The 26,660-nt window shown below is 40.9% G+C and overlaps 1 protein-coding gene across 5 annotated transcripts in view; it reads right to left on the reverse strand.

Annotated features, from left to right (window-relative positions):
- Nucleotides 1-26,660, reverse strand: part of RASGRP2 (RAS guanyl releasing protein 2) — a 404,443-nt gene that overhangs the window by 48,191 nt on the left and 329,592 nt on the right. For all 5 annotated transcript variants that reach the window (XM_040409574.1, XM_040409572.1, XM_040409573.1 and 2 more), the window contains one exon: nt 15,357-15,423. In XM_040409574.1, the coding sequence (XP_040265508.1) occupies nt 15,365-15,423 (59 nt within the window). In that variant the 3' untranslated portion in view covers nt 15,357-15,364. The remainder of the gene's footprint in view (nt 1-15,356; nt 15,424-26,660) is intronic.

Here is a 26,660-nt window from a genome sequence, read left to right on the forward strand (position 1 = left end):
CCATGCGCTTGCTGCCTCATTCAAATGAATGTAACTGATTTTCCATCTGGGAATTTTCTGCCACAAAATCTGCTGCGTGTGAAGGCACCCTTATAGTGTGTGAATTGTGTCCTGTAAATTGTCTGTGCTCTGTGTCTTGTAGGGTTAACTCTTCCCAGAACCTGTGTTTGATTACCAGGTGGTCAGGTGCTCTCATCACCCTGCTATTTAGACCTGTGTGCTGTATACCTGGGAGTTCAGTATGTCGATTAACTATTAGAACTTACTTTCACTAAAATATAACTTTTATTAATGGTCCTTAATGGTCCTGGGAGTTCAGTATGTCTCCAGAAATTCTGTGTCCAGTGTGTTTGCGACTCTACTCTGACTTGTGTGGTCAGCTTGGTTATTCAACAATGTCTTCATGTCCTACCTAGTCCGTCTGGGGAAGTCATGCTCCCCATTCCGCATGGGTTCCAGGCTATGTACTATATTTATATGTTACAATGAATCAGTATGTTTTATGTTACTATTTCTTTGTCCAAATCTGTCTGTGTGCGCCATGCATCAGTTTGCCATGGGTTCCAGGCAACATATCAATGTTGTCTGATAATGTTCGCCATGTTCCGTGTATCCTGATTTGCATGGGTTCCTGGCTACGTGGCTCTGTCCATTATCCTGTATCCTATTCTTGTGTCTGAACAGTGTTCTATATTGAATGCCCGAATTGCTGGAGCCTTACACCAGCGTCTGCTTCCTTGCAGGTCAGCTGCCAAGTGTATCGGGACCATCCCAGGAGGTAGATGTCCTGTCGCCCCCCGCGGCAAAGACCAGATCTCTGTATAGGGGTTAAAGAGTAAAAACTAGCAGGTACCAGAATAACACCCTAAGGCCCCTTTCACACGAGCGAGTATTCCGCGCGGATGCGATGCGGGAGGTGAACGCATTGCACCCGCACTGAATACTGACCCATTCATTTCTATGGGGCTGTTCACACGAGCGGTGATTTTCACGCATCACTTTTGCGTTGCATGAAAATCGCAGCATGCTCCTCTTTGTGCGTTTTTCACGTAACGCAGGCCCCATAGAAATGAATGGGGTTGCGTGAAAATCGCAAGCATCCGCAAGCAAGTGTGGATGCGGTGCGATTTTCACGCACAGTTGCTAGGAGACGATCGGGATGGAGACCCGAACCTTATTATTTTCCCTTATAACATGGTTATAAGGGAAAATAATAGCATTCTGAATACAGAAAATATAAAAGTAATAAAGTAAAACAGGGCTGGAGGGGTTAAAAAAAAAAAATAATCATTTAACTCACCTTAATCCACTTGCTCGCGATGCCCGGCATCTCCGTCTGACTCTTTTACTGTATAGGACCTGTGGAGAGCATTAACTATGGTTTAAGGACCTGGGATGACGTCACTCCGGTCATCACATGGTACGTCACATGATCTTTTACAATGGTGAATCACCATGGTAAACGATCATGTGACGTACCATGTGATGACCAGAGTGACGTCATCCCAGGTCCTTAAACTATAGTTAATGCTTTCCACAGGTCCTATACAGTAAAAGAGTCAGACGGAGATGCCGGGCATCGCGAGCAAGTGGATTAAGGTGAGTTAAATGATTTTTTATTTTTTTTTAACCCCTCCAGCCCTATTTTACTTAGCATTCTGTATTCAGAATGCTATTATTTTCCCTTATAACCATGTTATAAGGGAAAATAATACTATTTACAGAACACCGAACCCAAGCCCGAACTTCTGTGAAGAAGTTCGAGTTTGGGTACCAAACACGCGCGATTTTTCTCACGCGAGTGCAAAACGCATTACAATGTTTTGTATTGATGGTTAAATGCACTTGATGACAGCTTGACCCTGATGTAGGATATAGCAAAAAATAACCACACTATTGATGGTTAAATGTACTTGGTGGCGCACAAGCAAGCCACAAAATGGCCGCCGATCACCCCAGAAAAAAGTGACTGAAAAACGCTCTGGGCACCCTAAAAACACTGAGCAATTGAATAGCAGCAGTTCAATGATCCACAGCTGTAGATCGATCACTGAATGAAGTCTTTTGGAGGAGTTAATCACTGCCTAATTTCGCCCTAACGTCGCAGCTGCAACCTCTCCCTACACTTGTATCAGCAGAGTGACGTGCAGCGCTACGTGACCCAAGCTTATATAGAGGCTGGGTCACATGCTGCACTGGCCAATCACAGCCATGCCAATAGTAGGCATGGCTGTGATGGCCTCTTGGGGCAAGTAGTATGATGCTTGTTGATTGGCTGCTTTGCAGCCTTTCAAAAAGCGCCAAGAAAGCGCCGAACACCGAACCCGAACCCGGACTTTTACGAAAATGTTCGGGTTCAGGTCCGTGTCACGGACACCCCAAAATTCGGTACGAACCCGAACTATACAGTTCGGGTTCGCTCATCCCTAATCACCTCCTAAGCATTCTGTATTCAGAATGCTATTATTTTCCCTTATAACCATGTTATAAGGGAAAATAATACTATTTACAGAACACCGAACCCAAGCCCGAACTTCTGTGAAGAAGTTCGGGTTTGGGTACCAAACACGCGCGATTTTTCTCATGCGAGTGCAAAACGCATTACAATGTTTTGCACTCGCGCGGAAAAATTGCGGGTGTTCCCGCAACGCATCCGCACATTTTTCCGCAACGCCCGTGTGAAAGAGGCCTTAGGCCCCTTTCACACGAGCGAGTTTTCCGCGCGGGTGCAATGCGTGACGTGAACGCATAGCACCCGCACTAAATCCTGACCCATTCATTTCAATGGGTCTGTGTACATGAGCGTTATTTTTCACGCATCAGTTCTGCGTTGGGTAAAAATCGCAGCATGTTCTATATTCTGCGTTTTTCACGCAGCCCTGGCCCCATAGAAGTGAATGGGACTGCGTGAAAAACGCATTGCATCCGTAAGCAAGTGCGGGTGTGATGCGTTTTTCACTGATGGTTGCTAAGAGATGTTGTTTGTAAACCTTCAGTTTTTATCACGCGCGTGAAAAACGCATCAAAACGCATTGCACCCGCGCAGAAAAAACTGAACAGCTGAACGCAATCGCAGACAAAACTGACTGAACTTGCTTGCAAAATAGTGCGAGTTTCACTGAACGCACCCTGAACGCATCCGGACCTAATCCGTCACGCTCGTGTGAAAGGGGCCTTAGGGTTTGGCCCAAAGTCAAACTGGTCACTTGGCACAGTGGTCACACTTCTGCCACTGATCCATACAGCTTGCTCTGCTATTAAATCTGCTGCTATTAAATCTGTTCATCTTAGGCTGAGTTCACATTTCAATATTTTGTCAGTTATTTCAATCAGTTATTGTGAGCCAAAGCCATTAGTGAAGCCTACACAAAGGTAAGGTATAATGGGAAGATCTGCACCTGTTCTGTGTTTGTGACCTGAACTTGGCTTTGGCTTACAATAACTGATGTGTGAACTTGGCCTTAGGCCTCTTGCACACAAACGTGTGCGCCCCATGGCCGTGCTGCGGCCCGCAAATTGCAGGCCGCAATGCACGAACACCCACCGTGGGGCAGCCGCAGTGGATCGCGGACCCATTCACTTTAATGGGTCCGCGATCCGGCCGTTCCACAAAAAGATAGAACACGTTCTATCTTTTTGCGGAACGGAAGTACAGGACGAAACCCGACGGAAGCACTTCGTAGTGCTTCCATTCCGCATCTCCGGATTTGTGGACCCATTGAAGTGAATGGGTCCACATCCATGATGCGGAATGCACACAGAACGGTGCCCGTGTATTGCGGCTCTGCAAATGTGGTCCACAATAGGGCCACAGAGCGCACACGTTCGTGTGCAATAAGCCTTAGTTGCAGTTCCTTCTGAACCTGGTTTATTCTGTTTTGGTTCTTTTGTTTAACCCCTTCAAAAACCATGACGTACCGGTAAGTCACAGTGGTTGAGGTAATGTATGGAGCAGGCTGCTACAGTAAGCACGCTCCATATGCGGCGGGTGCCAGCTGTATCATGCAGCAGGCACCTGGTCGCAATGAAGGGGACTAGCAATCCCGCCAAACCCTGTCATTTAACTCCTCAGGTGCTGCGATTAACACTGATCATGGAACCTGTGAGGCAAGTCTGAGGGATGCAGCTCCCTCTACCTTCCGATCAGACCCCCCGCACTGAAATTGTAGGGTTCCGATGGCAGACTAGTTATTGCTGAAGCCTTCCAGGCCTGCCATGGTAAGCTCCCTGCTGCTGTGTGCACAAAGTACGGCGCAACATGGATAATGTGAAAATCCGATTCATCCTAATAGATCTCTATTAGAGTAAATAGTACAAGGGATCAAAAGATCCCAGGTTCTAGCCCCTAAGGGGGCTAATAGTTATTTAAATAAAAAGTAAAAATATATGAAATTAAGTTTACATATGTTAAATTTTTTAAAATAAATGTTTATATCAGCCATCGCCATTTCTGAACTGTTAAAATATTTAAAACTTCCTGTGTGGTGAACGCCGTAACATAATTAATTTTTTTATAACAAAAAATTTATATGTACCACAAAAATGGTAACAAGAAGGCTACTTTCACATCAGAGTTTTTGGTTTCTGGTTTTGAGATACGGTATGCATCAGTTCTGTTACGTTTTGCAAGCTGCAGTTTTGTGTCTGGTCTGCGAAACTGCAACCTGGATCCGGCAAGAAAATCAATGTAAGAAAAAAACGGATCCGGCACCCACTGACTTACAATGATTTGTTCAGTTTCTCTTGAACATAACCGGATTCAGACTAAACAGATGCAGCCGGATGTATTAACCCCTTAGGGACCCATGACGTACTGGTACGGCATGGTTCCCGAGTCCTTAACCCCTTAAGGACTCAGCCCTATTTCACCTTAAGGACTTGGCCATTTTTTGCAAATCTGACCAGTGTCACTTTAAGTGCTGATAACTTTAAAACGCTTTGACTTATCCAGGCCGTTCTGAGATTGTTTTGTCGTCAAATATTGTACTTCATGACACTGCTAAAATTGGGTCAAAAAAGTGAATTTTGTTACATAAAAAAATACCATATTTACCAAAAATTTAGAAAAATTAGCAAATTTCAAAGTTTCAGTTTCTCTACTTCTGTAATACATAGTAATACCCCCAAAAATTGTGATGACTTTACATTCCCCATATGTCTACTTCATGTTTGTAGCATTTTGGGAATTATATTTTATTTTTTGGGGATGTTACAAGGCTTAGAAGTTTAGAAGCAAATCTTGAAATTTTTCAGAAATTTACAAAAACCCAATTTTTAGGGACCACTACAGGTCTGAAGTCACTTTGCGAGGCTTACATAACAGAAACCGCCCAAAAATGACCCCATTCTATATACTACACCCCTCAAGGTATTCAAAACTGATTTTACAAACTTTGTTAACCCTTTAGATGTTGCACAAGATTTAATGGAAAATAGAGATACAATTTAAAAATTTCACTTTTTTGGCAGATTTTCCATTTTAATATTTTTTTTCCAGTTACAAAGCAAGGGTTTACAGCCAAACAAAACTCATCATTTATGGCCCTGATTCTGTAGTTTACAGAAACACCCCATATGTGTTCGTAAACCGCTGTACGGGCACACGGCAGGGCGCAGAAGGAAAGGAATGCCATACGGTTTTTGGAAGGCAGATTTTGCTGGACTGTTTTTTTTTACACCATGTCCCATTTGAAGCCCCCCTGATGCACCCCTAGAGTAGAAACTCCAAAAAAGTGACCCCATTTTAGAAACTACGGGATAGGGTGGCAGTTTTGTTGGTACTAGTTTAGGGTACATATAATTTTTGGTTGCTCTATATTACACTTTTTTGTGCGGCAAGGTAACAAGAAATAGATTTTTTGGCACATTTTTTTTTTTTGTTATTTACAACATTCATCAGGTTAGATCATGTGGTAATTTTATAGAGCAGGTTGTCACGGACGTGGCGATACCTAATATGTATACAATTTTTTTTATTTATGTAAGTTTTACACAATGATTTCATTTTTAAAACAAAAAAAATGTTTTAGTGTCTCCATAGTCTAAGAGCCATAGTTTTTTCAGTTTTTGGGCGATTATCTTAAGTAGGGTCTCATTTTTTGCAGGATCAGATGACGGTTTGATTGGCACTATTTTGGGGTGCATATGACTTTTTGATCGCTTGCTAGTACACTTTTTGTGACGTAAGATGACAAAAAATGGCTTTTTTTACACCGTTTTTATTTTTATTTTTTTACGGTGGTCACATGAGGGGTTAGGTCATGTGATATTTTTATAGAGCCGGTCGATACGGACATGTCGATACCTAATATGTATACTTTTTATTTATTTATTTAAGTTTTACACAATGATTTCATTTTTGAAACAAAAAAAATCATGTTTTAGGGTTTCCATAGTCTAAGAGCCATAGTTTTTTCAGTTTTTGGGCGATTATCTTGGGTAGGGTATGATTTTTGCGGGATGAGATGACGATTTGATTGGTACTATTTTGGCGTACATGCGTAAGGTGGGCAAAATTTCAATTTTTTTCATAGTTTTTATTTTTTTATTTTTATGGCGTTCACCGTGCGGGGAAAGTAACATGACAGTTTTATAGATCAGGTCGTTACGGACGCGGCGATACCTAATATGTGTAGTGTATTTTATTTTTATTTTTTTTATTCAGTGATAAATGTGTTTTTTTTTCTCTTAACTTTTTTCACTTTGTTTTTACATTTTTTGGACCCAGACCCACTTGGTTCTTGAAGATCCAGTGGGTCTGATGTCTGTATAATACAGTACAGTACACTATATAGGGTACTGTACTGTATTTTACTTACACTTTGTCTGAACAGATCTATGCCTTTAGCCCAGATCTGTTCAGCACCATGGACAGCAGGATGCCTGTTGCCATGGGAACCTTCCCCGTTTGCTCAGTTGTAGCCACAACTGCGCAGACGGGGAAGGGTAAGGACGGGGCTGTCCGGGGGCTCTCTCCCTCTCCCATCGGGGGGCTGCAAAGGCACAGCAGCCCCCTAATGGGAGAGGGAGGGTGCTCCCTGAGCTGTTAACCTTTTCCATACAGCGGTCCGTACGGACCGCTGTATGGAAAGGGTTATACGGCTGACATCGCATCACCGATGTCAGACGTTTATACCAGGGTGTCAGCAATGTGCTGACACCCTGGTATAACCACTGTCCACCAACGATTATTCAAGGGGAGGCGGGCGGGGGATCGCGATCCCGCCTGCCGCACCGCCCGCCTCCCGCACCGCCTGCGACACCCCCCCTGCACCACCCGCCCACATAATATCATTCAGGGGTGCAGGGGGGGTTAATAAAACTTTATTATATAATGGATTAAAATTGAAAACTTGCCAAAAAATTGAAATTCTGAAATTTCATCTCCATTTGGCAATAACGACCACATGTGGGGTCCACATGTGGGGTGTTCCTGTAAACCTCAGAATCAGGGTAATAAATATTGAGTTTTGTTTGGCTGTTAACCCTCAATGTGTTAAAGAAAAAAATGTAATAAAATGGAAAATCTGCCAAAAAAGTGAAATTTAGAAATTTCATCTCCATTTTCCTTTAATTCTTGTGGAACACCTAAAGCAGTGGTTCTTAACCAGGGGTTCGGTGAGTCAGTCTCGCGGGTTCGGCCGCCGGCCCTGGGGGGGCGCTTTGATAGGTGGCTGCCACAAGACAGGAAAATATTTATTTCCTGTTACTCAAACTCCTTTTGCGCCCGCTGGGGCTCATGATCAGAAGAGCCGAGCGAGCGCAATGATTTTGCTTCCGCCAGCCGCCGGATGTGAGCGGCATATGACGACATGATGTCATATCCGGCGGCTGCGCGGCGGATCTAGTGACTGCACAGCATGGTGGCGGCGGCGGCATCCTGTCCCTCCTGCACACAGACACCGGCATGACTGAGCTAAGCTGACCTGTTGTACTATTTATTCACTTTGTGCACCTATGTATAAATATATACCTATGTTTTGAATTTGAAAAAAATCATATTTAATTTTTCCAATTAAGAAGGGTTCGGTGAATGCGCATATGAAACTGGTGGGGTTCAGTACCTCCAACAAGGTTAAGAACCACTGACCTAAAGGGTTAACGACGTTTGTAAAATCTGTTTTGAATACCTTGAGGGGTGTAGTTTCTTAGATGGGGTCACTTTTATGGAGTTTCTACTCTAGGGTTGCATCAGGGGGGCTTCAAATGGGACATGGTGTCAAAAAAACAGTCCAGTAAAATCAGCCTTCCAAAACCCGTATGGCATTCCTTTCCTTCTGCGCTCTGCCGTGTGCCCGTACAGCTGTTTACAACCACATATAGGGTGTTTCTGTAAACTACAGAATCAGCGCCATAAATATTGAGTTTTGTTTGGCTGTTAACCCTTGCTTTGTTACTGGGAAAAATGGATTAAAATTGAAAATTTGCCAGAAAATTGAAATTCTGAAATTTTATATCCATTTGCCAATAACTCTTGTGGAACATCTAAAGGGTTAACAACGTTTGTAAAATCTGTTTTGAATACCTTGAGGGGTGTAGTTTCTTAGATGGGGTCACTTTTATGGAGTTTCTACTATAGGGTTGCATCAGGGGGGCATCAAATGGGACATGGTGTCAAAAAAACCAGTCCAGCAAAATCTGCCTTCCAAAAACCGTATGGCATTCCTTTCCTTTTGCGCCCTGCCGTGTGACCGTACAGTAGTTTACGACCACATATGGGGTGTTTATATAAACTACAGAATCAGGGCCATAAATATTGAATTTGGTTTGGCGGTTAACCCTTGCTTTGTAACTGGAAAAAAATTATTAAAATGGAAAATCTGCCAAAAAAGTGACATTTTGAAATTGTATCTCTATTTTCCATTAATTCTTGTGGAACACCTAAAGGGTTAACAAAGTTTGTAAAATCAGTTTTGAATACCTTGAGGGTGTAGTTTATAGAATAGGGTCATTTTTGGGTGGTTTCTATTATGAAAGCCTCGCAAAGTGACTTCAGACCTGAACTGGTCCCTAAAAATTGGGTTTTTGAAAATTTCTGAAAAATTTCAAGATTTGCTTCTAAACTTCTAAGTCTTGTAGCATCTCAAAAAAAAAAATATCATTCCCAAAATGATCCAAACATGAAGTAGACACATGGGGAATGTAAAATAATAACTATTTTTGGAGGTATTACTATGTATTATAGAAGTAGAGAAATTGAAACTTGGAAATTTGCAATTTTTTAAAATGTTTTGGTAAATTTGGTATTTTTTTATAAATGAAAATGAATTTTTTTTACTTCATTTTACCAGTGTCATGAAGTACAATATGTGACGAAAAAACAATCTCAGAATGGCCTGGATAAGTCAAAGCGTTTTAAAGTTATCAGCACTTAAAGTGACACTGGTCAGATTTGCAAAAAATGGCCAAGTCCAGAAGGTGAAATAGGGCCGAGTCCTTAAGGGGTTAAATGAAACAGAATAATTTTATTCAGGTTTTCAGTTCTTGTGCTGGATCTCAAAACCTTAATAAAAATCACTGATGTGAAAGTAGCCTACAGCTCTGTGGATGGAAATATTTAAAACAGTTATGGATGTTAGAAAATGGCAGTGCAAGGAAAATATCGTTTTTTGTTTTTGTTTTCCTCAAAGTTTTTTTTTTTTCCTTAAGTAGTAAAAAATAAAAAACTTATACAACTGTCATTTTTAGTTCACACTGAATGCCATGATGTCAAAACTCCATAAACAGAAATGGTAAATTAAATGGTGCCCTTAAAAAATACAAAGTATCCCACAAAAAATAAGCCCTCATATGGCTATATGAACACAATATTAAAAAAGTTATAGATATTGGAAAATGGGGAGAAAAAAAGAAAATGAAAAATGGGCCTAGTACTTAAGGGGTTAAAGAAATTTCATTTTGGCTTCTTTTTGTGTTAGTCTATTCTGTGAACACTGGAGATATTTAGGGGTTTTCCTGATCATGACTGGTTGTGATATGTTGAGGGGTTTTAGTGACCCCTGAACATGACAACATCCTTCCACATTTAGAAACAGTCCTGGCCAGCCATATCCCAATCCAGTACCCCTTAGCCTGGGAATTACATACACATTTGCAAGAACCTTGTTGCCAGCTTTAGAATCTGCAGAGAGAGACTTTGGAAAGATAGGAGGAGTACTACAATCCCCATCATTGCTCATATCTTTACATTAACCCTTTTATGACCAAGGGTCATTGATGCCCTAGGGTCCAGGTCAAAATTTACAAATCTGACATGCGTCACTTTATGTGGTAATTGCTTTGGAACACTTTTATTTATCCAAGCCATTCTGAGATTGTTTTCTCGTGACATATTGTACTTCATGATAGTCATAAATTTGAGTCAATATATTTCACCTTTATTTATGAAAAAATACCAAAAATACCAAAAATTACGAAAAATACCAAAAATTTTGGAAAATTCACAATTTTCTAAATTTCTATTTCTCTGCTTCTAAAACAGAAAGTCATACCTATACAATATTTATTACTTAACATTTCCCATATGTCTACTTTATGTTGGCATCATTTTGGAAATGTCATTTTTTTTTTTTTAGGACGTTTAGAAGGCTTAGAAATTTTGAAGCAATTCTGAAAATTTTGAAGAAAATTTCCAAAACCCACTTTTTAAGGACCAGTTCAGGTCTGAAGTCACTTTGTGGGAGCTTACAAAGTGGAAACCCCCCATAAATGACCCGATTGTAGGAACTACACCCCTCAAGTTAATCAAAACTGATTTTACAAAGTTTGTTAACCCTTTAGGTGTTCCACAAGAATTAAAGGAAAATGGAGATGAAATTTCAAAATTTCACTTTTTTGGCAGATTTTCCATTTTATTACATTTTTTTCTTTAACACATTGAGGGTTAACAGCCAAACAAAACTCAATATTTATTACCCTGATTCTGCGGTTTAGGGCTCTTTCACACTTGCGTTCTTGTCTTCCGGCATAGAGTTCCGTCGTCGGGGCTCTATGCCGGAAGAATCCTGATCAGGATTATCCTAATGCATTCTGAATGGAGAGAAATCCGTTCAGGATGCATCAGGATGTCTTCAGTTCCGGAACGGAACGTTTTTTGGCCGGAGAAAATACCGCAGCATGCTGCGCTTTTTGCTCCGGCCAAAAATCCGGAACACTTGCCGCAAGGCCGGATCCGGAATTAATGCCCATTGAAAGGCATTGATCCGGATCCGGCCTTAAGCTAAACGTCGTTTCGGCGCATTGCCGGAGCCGACATTTAGCTTTTTCAGAGTGGTTACCATGGCTGCCGGGACGCTAAAGTCCTGGCAGCCATGGTAAAGTGTAGCGGGGAGCGGGGGAGCAGTGTACTTACCGTCCGTGCGGCTCCCTGGGCGCTCCAGAGTGACGTCAGGGCGCCCCAAGCGCATGGATCATGTGATCACATGGATCACGTCATCCATGCGCATGGGGCGCTCTGACGTCATTCTGGAGCGCCCCGGGAGCCGCACGGACTGTAAGTATACCGCTCCCCCGCTCCCCGCTCCTACTATGGCAACCAGGACTTTAATAGCGTCCTGGGTGCCATAGTAACACTGAACGCATTTGGAAGACGGTTCCGTCTTCAAATGCTTTCAGTACACTTGCGTTTTTCCGGATCCGGCGTGTAATTCCGGCAAGTGGAGTACACGCCGGATCCGGACAACGCAAGTGTGAAAGAGGCCTAACAGAAACACCCCACATGTGGTCGTAAACTGATGTAAGGGCGCACGGCAGGGCACAGAAGGAAAGGAACGATGTATGATTTTTGGAAGGCAGATTTTGCTGGACTGGTTTTAGATGCCATGTCCCATTTAAAGCCCCCCTGATGCACCCATACAGTAGAAACTCCCAAAAAGTGACCCTATTTTGGAAACTAGGGGATAAGGTGCCAGTTTTATTGGTACTATTTTGGTGTAAATATGATTTTAAATTGCTCTATATTAAGCTTTTTTGTGAGGCAAGGTAACAGAAAAATGGCTGTTTTGGCACAGTTTTTTTTTGTTTTTTTTTACAAGATTCATCTGACAGGGTAGATCATGTGCTATTTTTATAGAGCAGGTTGTTACGGACGCAATGATATCAAATATGTCTACTTTCTTTGTTTGTTTGTTTCAGTTTTAGGCCTATTGCACACGACCGTATGTCTTTTTCAGTGTTTTGCGGTCCGTTTTTCACAGATCCGTTGTTCCGTTTTTTGTTTCCGTTGCATTTCCGTTTTTGTTCCGTTTTTCCGTTCCGTTTTTCCGTATGGCATATAACGTATACAGTAATTACATAGATAAAATTGGGCATAACATTTTCAATAGATGGTTCAGAAAAAAACGGAACGGAAACGGAAGACATACGAATGTATTTCCGTATGTGTTCCGTTTTTTTTGCGGACCCATTGACTTGAATGGAGCCACGGAACGTGATTTGCGGGCAATAATAGGACATGTTCTATGTTAAAACGGAACGGAAAAACGGAAATACGGAAACGGAATGCATTCGGAGTACATTCCGTTTTTTTTGCGGAACCATTGAAATGAATGGTTCCGTATACGGACCGTATACGGAACGCAAAAAACGGCCAGTAAACGGGAAAAAAAAAACATCCGTGTGCAGAAGGCCTTACATAATAAAGCATTTTTGAAAAAGAAATTATGTTTTTGTATGTCCATTTTCTGAACGCCATATGTTTTTTATTTTTCTGCCAATCATCTTGTGCAGGGGCTAGTTTTTTGCAGAAAGAGTTGAGGTTTTTATTGGTACCATTTTTGGGTACATAGAATTTTTTGATCATTCATTATTACACTTTATGGGGCAAGGTGACCAAAAAATTGGCTGTTTTGGAACAGTTTTTATTTATTTATTTACAGCGTTTATCTGAGGGGTTAGGTAATGTGACAGTTTTATAGAGCAGATCGTTAAGGACGTGGAAATACCTAATATGTATACTTTTTCTTATTTATTAAAGTTTTACACAATAATAGCATTTCTGAAACCAAAAAAATGTTTTAGTGGCTCCAAAGTCTGAGAGCCATAGCTTTTTTATTTTTTGGCCGATTGTCTTAAATAGGGTATAATTTTTTGCGGGGTGAGGTTTGATTGGTACTATTTTGGGGGTCATAAGCCTTTTTGATCGCTTGCTGTTGCACTTTTTGTAATGTGAGGTGACAAAAATAGCTTTTTTGGCACAGTTTTTTTTTTTTTTTTTACGGTGTTCACCTGAGGGGTTAGGTCATGTGATATTTTTATCGAGCAGGTTATTACGGATGCGGCGATACCTAATATGTACACTTTTTTTTATTTATTTCACTTATAACACTTATATAATAGCATATTTGAAATAAAAAAATTATGTTTTAATGTCTCAATGAACAATATATATATTTTTTTTTTTAGAGCGATTTTCTTATGTAGGGTCTCATTTTTTGCGGGATGAGGTGACGGTTTTATTGGTACCATTTTGTTTGATATACACCTTTTTGATCGCTTGGTGTTGCAGTTTTTGTGATGTAAGGTGACAAAAATAGCTTTTTTTAAATATTATATTTTTTTTATGGTGTTTATCGGATGGGGTCTATTATGTGATATATTTATAGAGACGGTCGTTATGGACGCGGTGATACCTAATACGTGTAGTTTTTGTTTTTTTCATTTTTTATAGGAAAAGGCAATTTATTTTTTTAATTTTACATTCTTGTTTATTTATTTATTTTTACTTTTATTATTTTCATTTTTTTTTTTATCAAGTCCCTCTTGAATCTTGAAGATCCAGTGGGGCTGATGGCTGTACTATACTTTGCAATGCTTTTGCATTGCAAAGTATACTATCATATGTCCTGTAGGTGGCAACACTGGACGGTGAAGAGAGGGAGCCCCCTCCCTCTATTACCCCATAGATGCCGCGGCATCTATGGGGTTACAGCAGAGTGTCAGCATAGAGATGACACTCGCTGCTGATGGCGGCGGCTCAGGAATGGAGCCACCACCATCAAACACAGCAGGAGGACCGCATCGGAGGCAGGGGGCAGCGCTGGAAAGGGGGGGGAAATACGGCCAGCATTGAGGGAGGCACCACAAATGGGGGCAGGAGGAATGTATGGGGCGGGGAGGGGGCGGACCGCATCAGGGCAGGCTGCATGAATATGGAGTTGAGCGGGGGAAACTGCATCAGGGGCAGCGCGAGACAAGGGGAGGCTTGGAGGCGCACAGGAAGGGGGCACAGATCGGGGAGCACGAGGACACTACCTGATTTCAGGCTCTGATCTGCAGAGTGCAGATCAGAGCCTGAAACCGGCATTTTTTCACTGCCGCGATCCGATTGGTTAGTCTGCATAGACTAACCAATCGGATCGATTGCCGGCAAGGGGCCACTCTGATTGGTCCCTTGCCGGCATTACTGAACTGTATGCTGTCCGTGCCAGCAGCAGGACAAAGGGCAGAAGCTTTAATCCAAGCGCTTTGCAGCGCTTGGATTAAAGAGCTGGCTTGACGTTTATACACGTAGTAGCTGCACGGGGCATGTGCAAATATCACGTATATAAACGGATTGCAGTCGGGAAGGGGTTAATATAGGGGAAGTTTTGCACTAAAAACTTTTTGGAACTGGACTATTTTCCACAACTGGCCTGGTTACTGACTCCAGCACCATTTTCTGGCTACGGCACCTACATCTCCTTTTGGGCCGCGGCATATCTTTGTATTTGCCTGTATTTTTGAGCAGATGTGGGCATGTGCATATCTGAATACTGAAGTTGCACTTGGATTTCTGTCTCTATTTTATTCATAAATTTTGTGGATTTCTAATATCCTGTATACTAATTTTGTTCTCAGTTTAAGCCTATGCACTGTCTCTCCCTCTCTCACTGTGTTCCATCTCTCACTGTACACAAACGTATTTTTTGTCCATGTCCGTTCATTATTTTATTTTATTTTTTTGCAGCCCGCATGCGGAACCATTCATTTCAAAGGGTCCGCAAAAAAACGGAAATTACTCAGTGTGCATTCCGTATGTCCGCAAGTTTGTTCCGCAAAAAAAAAAAATAGAAACTACCCTATTCTTGTCCATTTTGAGGACAAGGACAGGCATTGTTACAATGGATCTGCAAAAAAAAAAACGGATGTAACACGGATGCCATCAGTTTTTTTTCGGGATCCGCAAAATACATCTGGACATGTGCATGGACTCTCAGTTTGTGTTTATGCACTTGTTTTAGTATTATATTGTGTATGTAAACTCCTTTTCACACATACAGTGCCCTGGAATTAATAATACTTTGAAATTAATCATCATAATTACACTCTCACATCTACTACCCCAATCACTGTATTTCTTTGTCATTAGTATTACTCACTGTTCTGCTTATAAATGATCATCAAAAACTCCATCTTCCTCCACCTGTGGATCTTCTTCTTTCAGCTCTAAACCACAAAAAAATCGGAGTGATTAGCTGCACCGGAATACATTAATATAATATAGAAATTATAAAATGAGTTTATCCTTAGGAACAAAAAACCTTGACTGCATCATGTAAACAAGGTTAAAAGGTTGATAAGGCTTGCTCAATGCAAAAGGACAGCTTTCTGTCTCAGGGCTTCAATGGGTCCGCAAATCTGGAGATTTGGTGCGGAACGGAAGCACGGAACGGAACCCTACGGAAGCACTACGGAGTGCTTTCGTGGGGTTTCGTCCCGTACTACGGTTCCGCAAAAAAATAGAACATGTCTGGACTGTGCTCGTGCAGCACGACCACGGGGCACACATGCCCGTGTGAAAGAGGCCTAAAACTGGTGTTTCATATGGCAGTCTTATTAAGATGATAATATTTTTTGAGTGCTTACTGTTAGTTCTGGCAGTTTTTGAACCAAACAACAAATGTAGAAGGCCAGTTCTTAATTTGGAGCTCTGTTTTATTAAATATAATGGTGACATCAGTTTGTGCTCCACCAGGTGACTGGTGTGCACTTTTTTTTTGCAACACTTCAAAATGTTGCAAGTGATAAATCTAGAAAAGAATTTCCCTTTATAAATCCCTCGTAAAGTCACATCTTGAATATGGGATTCAGTTTTGGGCTCCATATACTGATTATAGCTAGCAAGGGTTCAAAGGAGGAATAACTGATTAGTATATGGGATGGAAGGTCTCTCTATTAATGAGACACTTAAAAAAAAAGTGGGCTTGCTTAGCTTGGAAAAAAGACACCTTAAGGCCTCATGCACACGACCGTTCCGTTTTTTTCGGTCCGCGAACCGCGGATCCGCAAAAACCGGAAGCCACCCGTGTGCCTTCCGCAATTTGCGGAACGGGCGGCCCATTGTAGAAATGCCTATTCTTGTCCGCAAAACGGACAAGAATAGGACATTCTATATTTTTTTTGCGGGGCCACGGAACGGAGCAACGGAGGCAGACAGCACACGTAGTGCTGTCCGCATCTTTTTCGGCCCCATTGAAGTGAATGGGTCCGCACCCGAGCTGCAAAAAATGCGGTTCGGATGCGGACCACAACGGTCGTGTGCATGAGGCCTAACTGGCATTGGATTTATTTGTTCCAAGGACTTTACAAAGAACCAGGGGACATTCAGTATACAGTCAGGCCCATAAATATTGGGACATCAACACAATTCTAACATTTCTGGCTCTATACACCACCACAATGGATTTGAAATGAAACGAACAAGATGTGCTTTACCTGCAGACTGTCAGCTTTAATTTGAGCGTATTTACATCCAAATCAGGTGAACGGTGTAGGAATTACAACAGTTTGCATATGTGCCTCCCACTTGTTAAGGGACCAAATGTAATGGGACAGAATAATAATCATAAATCAAACTTTCACTTTTTAATACTTGGTTGCAAATCCTTTGCAGTCAATTACAGCCTGAAGTCTGGAATGCATAGACATCACCAGACGCTGGGTTTCATCCCTGGTGATGCCATGCTAGGCCTCTACTGCAACTCTCCTGCTTGTTCTTGGGGCATTTTCCCTTCAGTTTTTCTTCAGCAAGTGAAATGCATGCTCAATCGGATTCATGTTAGGTGATTGACTTGGCCATTGCATAATATTGCACTTTTTTTCCTTAAAAACTCTTTCGTTGCTTTTGCAGTATGCTTTGGGTCATTGTCAATCTGCACTGTGAAGCGCCGTCTAATGAGTTCTGAAGCATTTGGCTGAATATGAGCAGATAAAATTGCCCAAAACACTTCAGAATTCATCCTGTTGCTTTTGTCAGCAGTCACATCATCAATAAATACAAGAAAACCAGTTCCATTGGCAGCCATACATGCCCACGCCATGACACTACCACCACCATGCTTCACTGATGAGGTGGTATGCTTAGGATCATGAGCAGTTCCTTTCCTTCTCCATACTCTTCTCTTCCCATCACTCTGGTACAAGTTGATCTTGGTCTCATCTGTCCATAGGATGTTGTTCCAGAACTGTGAAGGCTTTTTTAGATGTTGTTTGGCAAACTCTAATCTGGCCTTCCTGTTTTTGAGGTTCACCAATGGTTTACATCTTGTGGTGAACCCTCTGTATTCACTCTGGTGAAGTCTTCTCTTGATTGTTGATTTTGACACACATACACCTACCTCCTGGAGAGTGTTCTTGATCTGGCCAACTGTTGTGAAGGGTGTTTTCTTCACCAGGGAAAGAATTATTCGGTCATCCACCAAAGTTGTTTTCCGTGGTCTACCGGGTCTTTTGGTGTTGCTGAGCTCACCGCCTAATGTTTTTGCTATCTCTCCAATGGGTTTATTTTGATTTTTCAGCCTAATGATGGCTTGCTTCACGGATAGTGACAGCTCTTTGAAACTCATCTTGAGAGTTGACAGCAACAGATTCCAAATGCAAATAGCACACTTGAAATGAACTCTGGACCTTTTATCTGCTCATCGTAATTGGGATAATGAGGGAATAACACACACTTGGCCATGGAACAGATGAGAAGCCAATTGTCCCATTACTTTTGGTCCCTTAACAAGTGGGAGGCACATATGCAAACTGTTGTAATTCCTACACCGTTCACCGGATTTGGATGTAAATACCCTCAAATTAAAGCTGACAGTCTGCAGTTAAAGCACATCTTGTTCGTTTAATTTCAAATTAATTGTGGTGGTGTATAGAGCAAAAAATGTTAGAATTGTGTCGATGTCCTAATATTTATGGACATGACTGTATCTGGAGAAAAAGCAATTATGCATCAATACAGGAAAGGGTTCTTTACAGTTAGAGTATTACTCATACAGCCAATGCATTCCATTACAGAAGTATTGGAATGCATTGTAAAGGAAGTCCCAAAGTGGGACAAAAAATAAAGTGAAAAAAAAGTTGAAAAAATAAAGTTTCCCCCCCCCAAAAAAATTAAAGTTTAAAGTAAAAATAAACAAAAACGTCATTTTCCCCAAATAAAGTTAAAAGAAATTGGTAAAAAATAGGGGGAAAAAAAATGTATACATATTAGGTATCGCCGCGTCCGTATCGACCGGCTCTATAAACATATCACATGACCTAACCCCTCAGATGAACAACGTAAAAAAAAAAAAAAAACTGTGCTAAATAAACAATTTTTTTGTCACCTTACATCACAAAAAGTACAACAGCAAGCGATCAAAAAGGCGTTTGCCCACCAAAATAGTACCAATCTAACCGTCACCTCATCCCACAAAAAAGGAGCCCCTACCTGAGACAATTGTCCAAAAAAAAAAAAAAATATGGCTCAGAATATGGAGACACTAAAACATCATTTTTTTTGTTTGAAAAAAGCTGTTATAGTGTAAAACTTACATAAATAAAAAAAAGTATACATATTTGGTATCGCCGCGTTCGTTTCGACTGGCTCTATAAAAATGTCATATGACCTAACCTCTCAGATGAACACCGTAAAAAATTTAAAATAAAAACTGTGCTAAATAAACCATTTTTTGTCACCTTACATCACAAAAAGTGTAATAGCAAGCGATCAAAAAGTCACACGCACCCCAAAATAGTGCCAATAAAACCGTCATCTCATCCCGCAAAAATCAAACCCTACCCAAGGTAATCGCCCAAAAACTGAAAAAATTATGGCTCTCAGACTATGGAAACACTAAAACATGATTTTTTTTGCTTCAAAAATGAAATCATTGTGTAAAACTTACATAAATAAATAAAAAAAATATCTATAAAAATATCACATGACCTAACCCTTTCGATGAACACCGTAAAAAATGTAAAATAAAAACTGCTAAATAAACCATTTTTTTTGTCACCCTACATCACAAAAAGTGTAATAGCAAGCGATCAAAAAGTCACACGCACCCGAAAATAGTGCCAATAAAACCGTCATCTCATCCTGCAAAAATCATACCCTACCCAAGGTAATCACCCAAAAACTGAAAAAATTATGGCTCTCAGACTATGGAAACACTAAAACATGATTTTTTTTGCTTCAAAAATGAAATCATTGTGTAAAACTTACATAAATAAAAAAAAAAGTATACATATTAGGTATCGCCCGTCCGTATCGACCAGCTCTATAAAAATATCACATAACCTAACCCCTCAGATGAATTTTGCAAATAACAAAAAAAATAACTGTGCCAAAACAGCTATTTCTTGTTATCTTGCCTCACAAAAAGTGTAATATAGAGCAACCAAAAATCATATGTACCCTAAACTAGTACCAACAATACTGCCACCCTATCCCGAAGTTTCTAAAATGGGGCCACTTTTTTGGAGTTTCTACTATAGGGGTGCATTCGGGGGGCTTCAAATGGGACATGGTGTCAAAAAAGACCAGTCCAGCAAAATCTGCCTTCCAAAAACCGTATGGCATTCCTTTCCTTCTGCACCCTGCCGTGTGCCCGTACAGCTGTTTACGACCACATATGGGGCGTTTTCTGTAAACTACAGAATCAGGGCCATAAATATTGAGTTTTGTTTGGCTGTTAACCCTTGCTTTGTTACTGGGAAAAATGGATTAAAATGGAAAATTTGCCCAAAAATTTAATTCTGAAATTTCATCTCCATTTGCCAATAACTCTTAGGTGGAACACCTAAATGGTTAACGACGTTTGTAAAATCTGTTTTGAATACCTTGAGGGGTGTAGTTTCTTAGATGGTGTCACTTTTATGGAGTTTCTACTCTAGGGTTGCATCAGGGGGGCTTCAAAAGGAACATGGTGTCAAAAAAAACAGTCCAGCAAAACCTGCCTTCCAAAAACCGTATGGCATTCCTTTCCTTCTGCGCCCTGCCGTGTGCCCATACAGCGGTTTACGACCACATATGGGGTGTTTCTGTAAACTACAGAATCAGGGCCATAAATATTGAGTTTGGTTTGGCTGTTAACCCTTGCTTTGCAACCGGAAAAAAATTATTAAAATGGAAAATCTGCCAAAAAAGTGAAATTTTGAAATTGTATCTCTATTTTCCATTAATTCTTGTGGAACACCTAAAGGGTTAACGACGCTTGTAAAATCAGTTTTGAATACCTGGAGGGGTGTAGTTTCTTAGATGGGGTCACTTTTATGGAGTTTCTACTCTAGGGGTGCATCAGGGGGCTTCAAATGGGACATGGGTGTAAAAAAAATCAGTCCAGAAAAACCTGCCTTTTAAAAAACCGTATGGCATTCCTTTCCTTCTGCGCCCTACCATGTGCCCGTACAGCGGTTTACGACCACATATGGGGAGTTTCTGTAAACTACAGAATCAGGGCCATAAATACTGAGTTTGGTTTGGCTGTTAACCCTTGCTTTGTAACTGGAAAAAAATTATTAAAATGGAAAATCTGCCAAAAAAGTGAAATTTTGAAATTGTATCTCTATTTTCCATTAATTCTTGTGGAACACCTAAAGGGTTAACAAAGTTTGTAAAATCAGTTTTGAATACATTGAGGGGTGTAGTTTATAGAATGGGGTCATTTTTGGGTGGTTTCTATTATGTAAGCCTCGCAAAGTGACTTCAGACCTAAACTGGTCCCTAAAAATTGGGTTTTTGAAAATTTCTGAGAAATTTCAAGATTTGCTTCTAAACTTCTAAGCCTTGTAACATCCCCAAAAAATAAAATATCATTCCCAAAATGATCCAAGCATGAAGTAGACATATGGGGAATGTAAAGTAATAACTATTTTTGGAGGTATTACTATGTATTATAGAAGTAGAGAAATTGAAACTTGGAAATTTTCTATTTTTTTACAAATGTTTTGCAAATTTGGTATTTTATTATAAATAAAAATGTTTTTTTTTTACTTCATTTTACCAGTGTCATGAAGTACAATATGTGACGAAAAAACAAACTCAGAATGGCCTGGATAAGTCAAAACGTTTTAAAGTTATCAGCACTTAAAGTGACACCGGTCAGATTTGCAAAAAATGGCCAAGTCCTTAACCACCTCAGCCCCCAGTGCTTAAACACCCTGAAAGACCAGGCCACTTTTTACACTTCTGACCTACACTACTTTCACCGTTTATTGCTCGGTCATGCAACTTACCACCCAAATGAATTTTACCTCCTTTTCTTCTCACTAATAGAGCTTTCATTTGGTGGTATTTCATTGCTGCTGACATTTTTACTTTTTTTGTTATTAATCAAAATTTAACGATTTTTTTGCAAAAAAATGACATTTTTCACTTTCAGTTGTAAAATTTTGCAAAAAAAACAAGATCCATATATAAATTTTGCTCTAAATTTATTGTTCTACATGTCTTTGATAAAAAAAAAAAGTTTGGGTAAAAAAAAAATGGTTTGGGTAAAAGTTATAGCGTTTACAAACTATGGTACAAAAATGTGAATTTCCGCTTTTTGAAGCAGCTCTGACTTTCTGAGCACCTGTCATGTTTCCTGAGGTTCTACAATGCCCAGAGAGTACAAACACCCCACAAATGACCCCATTTCGGAAAGTACACACCCTAAGGTATTCGCTGATGGGCATAGTGAGTTCATAGAACTTTTTATTTTTTGTCACAAGTTAGCGGAAAATGATGATTTTTTTTTTATTTATTTTTTTCTTACAAAGTCTCATATTCCACTAACTTGTGACAAAAAATAAAAAGTTCTATGAACTCACTATGCCCATCACGAAATACCTTGGGGTCTCTTCTTTCCAAAATGGGGTCACTTGTGGGGTAGTTATACTTCCCTGGCATTCTAGGGGCCCAAATGTGTGGTAAGGAGTTTGAAATCAAATTCTGTAAAAAATGACGAGTGAAATCCGAAAGGTGCTCTTTGGAATATGGGCCCCTTTGCCCACCTAGGCTGCAAAAAAGTGTCACACATCTGGTATCTCTGTATTCAGTAGAAGTTGAGGAATGTGTTTTGGGGTGTCTTTTTACATATTCCCATGCTGGGTGAGATAAATATCTTGGTCAAATGCCAACTTTGTATAAAAAAATGGGAAAAGTTGTCTTTTGCCAAGATATTTCTCTCACCCAGCATGGATATATGTAAAAAGACACCGCAAAACACATTCCTCAACTTCTCCTGAATACAGAGATACCAGATGTGTGACACTTTTTTGCAGCCTAGGTGGGCAAAGGGGCCCATATTCCAAAGAGCACCTTTCGGATTTCACTGGTCATTTTTTACAGAATTTGATTTCAAACTCCTTACCACACATTTGGGCCCCTAGAATGCCAGGGCAGTATAACTACCCCACAAGTGACCCCATTTTGGAAAGAAGACAACCCAAGGTATTCGCTGATGGGCATAGTGAGTTCATGGAAGTTTTTATTTTTTGTCACAAGTTAGTGGAACATGAGACTTTGTATGAAAAAAAAAAAAAAAATCATCATTTTCCACTAACTTGTGACAAAAAATAAAAAATTCTAGGAACTCGCCATGCCCCTCACGGAATACCTTGGGGTGTCTTCTTTCCAAAATGGGGTCTTTTGTGGGGTAGTTATACTGCCCTGGCATTCTAGGGGCCCAAATGTGTGGTAAGGAGTTTGAAATCAAATTCTGTAAAAAATGACCTGTGAAATCCGAAAGGTGCTCTTTGGAATATGGGCCCCTTTGCCCACCTAGGCTGCAAAAAAGTGTCACACATCTGGTATCTCTGTATTCAGGAGAAGTTGAGGAATGTGTTTTGGGGTGTCTTTTTACATATACCCATGCTGGGTGAGATAAATATCTTGGTCAAATGCCAACTTTGTATAAAAAAATGGGAAAAGTTGTCTTTTGCCAAGATATTTCTCTCACCCAGCATGGGTATATGTAAAATGACACCCCAAAACACATTCCCCAACTTCTCCTGAGTACGGAGATACCAGATGTGTGACACTTATTTGCAGCCTAGGTGGGCAAAGGGGCCCATATTCCAAAGAGCACCTTTCGGATTTCACTGGTCATTTTTTACAGAATTTGATTTCAAACTCCTTACCACACATTTGGGCCCCTAGAATGCCAGGGCAGTATAACTACCCCACAAGTGACCCCATTTTGGAAAGAAGACACCCCAAGGTATTCCGTCAGGGGCAGGGCGAGTTCCTAGAATTTTTTATTTTTTGTCACAAGTTAGTGGAAAATTATGATTTTTTATTTTTTTTTTTCATACAAAGTCTCATATTCCACTAACTTGTGACAAAAAATAAAAACTTCCATGAACTCACTATGCCCATCAGCGAATACCTTGGGGTCTCTTCTTTCCAAAATGGGGTCACTTGTGGGGTAGTTATACTGCCCTGGCATTCTAGGGGCCCAAATGTGTGGTAAGGAGTTTGAAATCAAATTCTGTAAAAAATGACCAGTGAAATCCGAAAGGTGCTCTTTGGAATATGGGCCCCTTTGCCCACCTAGGCTGCAAAAAAGTGTCACACATCTAGTATCTCCGTACTCAGGAGAAGTTGGGGAATGTGTTTTGGGGTGTCATTTTACATATACCCATGCTGGGTGAGAGAAATATCTTGGCAAAAGACAACTTTTCCCATTTTTTTATACAAAGTTGGCATTTGACCAAGATATTTATCTCACCCAGCATGGGTATATGTAAAAAGACACCCCAAAACACATTCCTCAACTTCTCCTGAATACAGAGATACCAGATGTGTGACACTTTTTTGCAGCCTAGGTGGGCAAAGGGGCCCATATTCCAAAGAGCACCTTTCGGATTTCACTGGTCATTTTTTACAGAATTTGATTTCAAACTCCTTACCACACATTTGGGCCCCTAGAATGCCAGGGCAATATAACTACCCCACAAGTGACGCCCTTTTGGAAAGAAGAGACCCCAAGGTATTCGCTGATGGGCATAGTGAGTTCATGGAAGTTTTTATTTTTTGTCACAAGTTAGTGGAATATGAGACTTTGTAAGAAAAAAAAAAAAAATCATCATTTTCCACTAACTTGTGACAAAAATAAATAAATTCTAGGAACTCGCTATGCCCATCAGCGAATACCTTGGGGTGTCTTCTTTCCAAAATGGGGTCACTTGTGGGGTAGTTATGCTGCCCTGGTATTTTCCAGGGGCCCAAATGTGTGGTAAGTAGGTAAATGACCTGTGAAATCCGAAAGGTGCTCTTTGGAATGTGGGCCCCTTTGCCCACCTAGGCTGCAAAAAAGTGTCACACCTGTGGTATCTCCGTATTCAGGAGCAGTTGGGGAATGTGTTTTGGGGTGTCATTTTACATATACCCATGCTGGGTGAGAGAAATATCTTGGCAAAAGACAACTTTTCCCATTTTTTTATACAAAGTTGGCATTTGACCAAGATATTTATCTCACCCAGCATGGGTATATGCAAAATGACACCCCAAAACACATTCCCCAACTTCTCCTGAATACGGAGATACCACATGTGTGACACTTTTTTGCAGCCTAGGTGGGCAAAGGGGCCCAAATTCCTTTTAGGAGGGCATTTTTAGACATTTGGATACCAGACTTCTCACGCTTTGGGGCCCCTAAAATGCCAGGGCAGTATAAATACCCCACATGTGACCCCATTTTGGAAAGAAGACACCCCAAGGTATTCAATGAGAGGCATGGCGAGTTCATAGAAAAAAAAATATTTTGGCACAAGTTAGCGGAAATTGTTTTTTTTTTATTTTTTTCTCACAAAGTCTCCCTTTCCGCTAACTTGGGACAAAAATTTCAATCTTTCATGGACTCAATATGCCCCTCAGCGAATACCTTGGGGTGTCTTCTTTCCAAAATGGTGTTATTTGTGGGGTGTTTGTACTGCCCTGGCATTTGAGGGTCTCCGCAATCATCACATGTATGCCCAGCATTAGGAGTTTCTGCTATTCTCCTTATATTGAGCATACGGGTAATGAGATTTTTTTTTTCCGTTCAGCCTCTGGGCTGAAAGAAAAAAATGAACGGCACAGATTTCTTCATTCGCATCGATCAATGTGGATGAAAAAATCTCTGCCAAAAAAAGAAAAAGGAGGGGAAAGGCGTCTGCCAGGACATAGGAGCTCCGCCCAACATCCATACCCACTTAGCTCGTATGCCCTGGCAAACCAGATTTCTTCATTCACATCAATCGATGTGGATGAATAAATCATTGCCGGGATTTTTTTTTTTATATATACAAAGTGTTTGCCAAAGTATATGAACACCGCCACCTCCTCAGCTCATATGCCTCGGCAAACGTATCTTTTACTGCAGAGGAGAAATCTCGTCTTGCAGCGCCGCATACACCGACTTGCGTGTAATCTGACAGCAGCACAATGCTTCTGTCCGAATGCACATCAGTGCTGCAGCTAGTCGATCGGTTGGTCCACCTGGAAGGTAAAAAAAAAAAAGAAAAAACCAGGCCGCAACACAATAATTTTATTAACTTTGGAAGAGAACATCTAATCTTTAACTTTTTGAACTGAACATTAACTTTTTTGCTTACTGGTGTTTTGTTTTTTTTTTTGTTTTTTTTTACCTTTATAGAACAAACCTCTCCTTCCCCATGGGACAATGTGCAAAGCGCAAATCGCCCAAAGATGTGGCGAAGTGAGTTATGCACTTTATCCCAGGTGAAAGGAGGTTTGCAGCAGCTGTGAGTGAATGGGCCCTAATAGCCCTGTGTGCCTGTCCTGGTGAGATGTGATCCCTATGCTAGGTGTACCTGTGTGTGGTACTTCCGGAAACACTCTCCATAGCATAGGGCAGGGTGGTCAGGACAGTCAGGACAGAAATAGCGGGTGTCACGCCTTATTCCACTCCTGCTACAGACACGACATTTTTTTCGGGGTGGCGGTTGGGTTGAGGTACCAGCAACGACACTGGGGAAATGTTGCTCGTGTAGACGGCTAACTACACTGGTGGATGGGGCCACGGAACCTCCTGGATAAATGAGGTTCTCGATGATCTCTTCCTGGAATTTGAGGAAGGATCCTGTTCTCCCAGCCTTACTGTAGAGAACAAAACTATTATAGGCAGCCAATTGAATTAAATATACAGACACCTTCTTATACCAGCGTCTGGTTCTGCGGGAAACTAAATAGGGAGCCAACATCTGGTCATTGAAGTCCACCCCTCCCATGAGCGCATTATAGTCGTGGACTGAGAGGGGCTTTTCAATGACACGGGTTGCCCTTTCAATTTGGATTGTCGTGTCTGCGTGAATGGAGGAGAGCATGTAAACGTCACGCTTGTCTCTCCATTTCACCGTGAGCAGTTCTTCGTTACACAAGGCAGCCCTCTGCCCCCTTGCAAGACGGGTGGTTACAAGCCGTTGGGGGAAGCCCA

This window comes from Bufo bufo, chromosome 10 (assembly GCF_905171765.1).
Source record: "Bufo bufo chromosome 10, aBufBuf1.1, whole genome shotgun sequence".
In the NCBI taxonomy this organism is placed as follows: domain Eukaryota; kingdom Metazoa; phylum Chordata; class Amphibia; order Anura; family Bufonidae; genus Bufo; species Bufo bufo.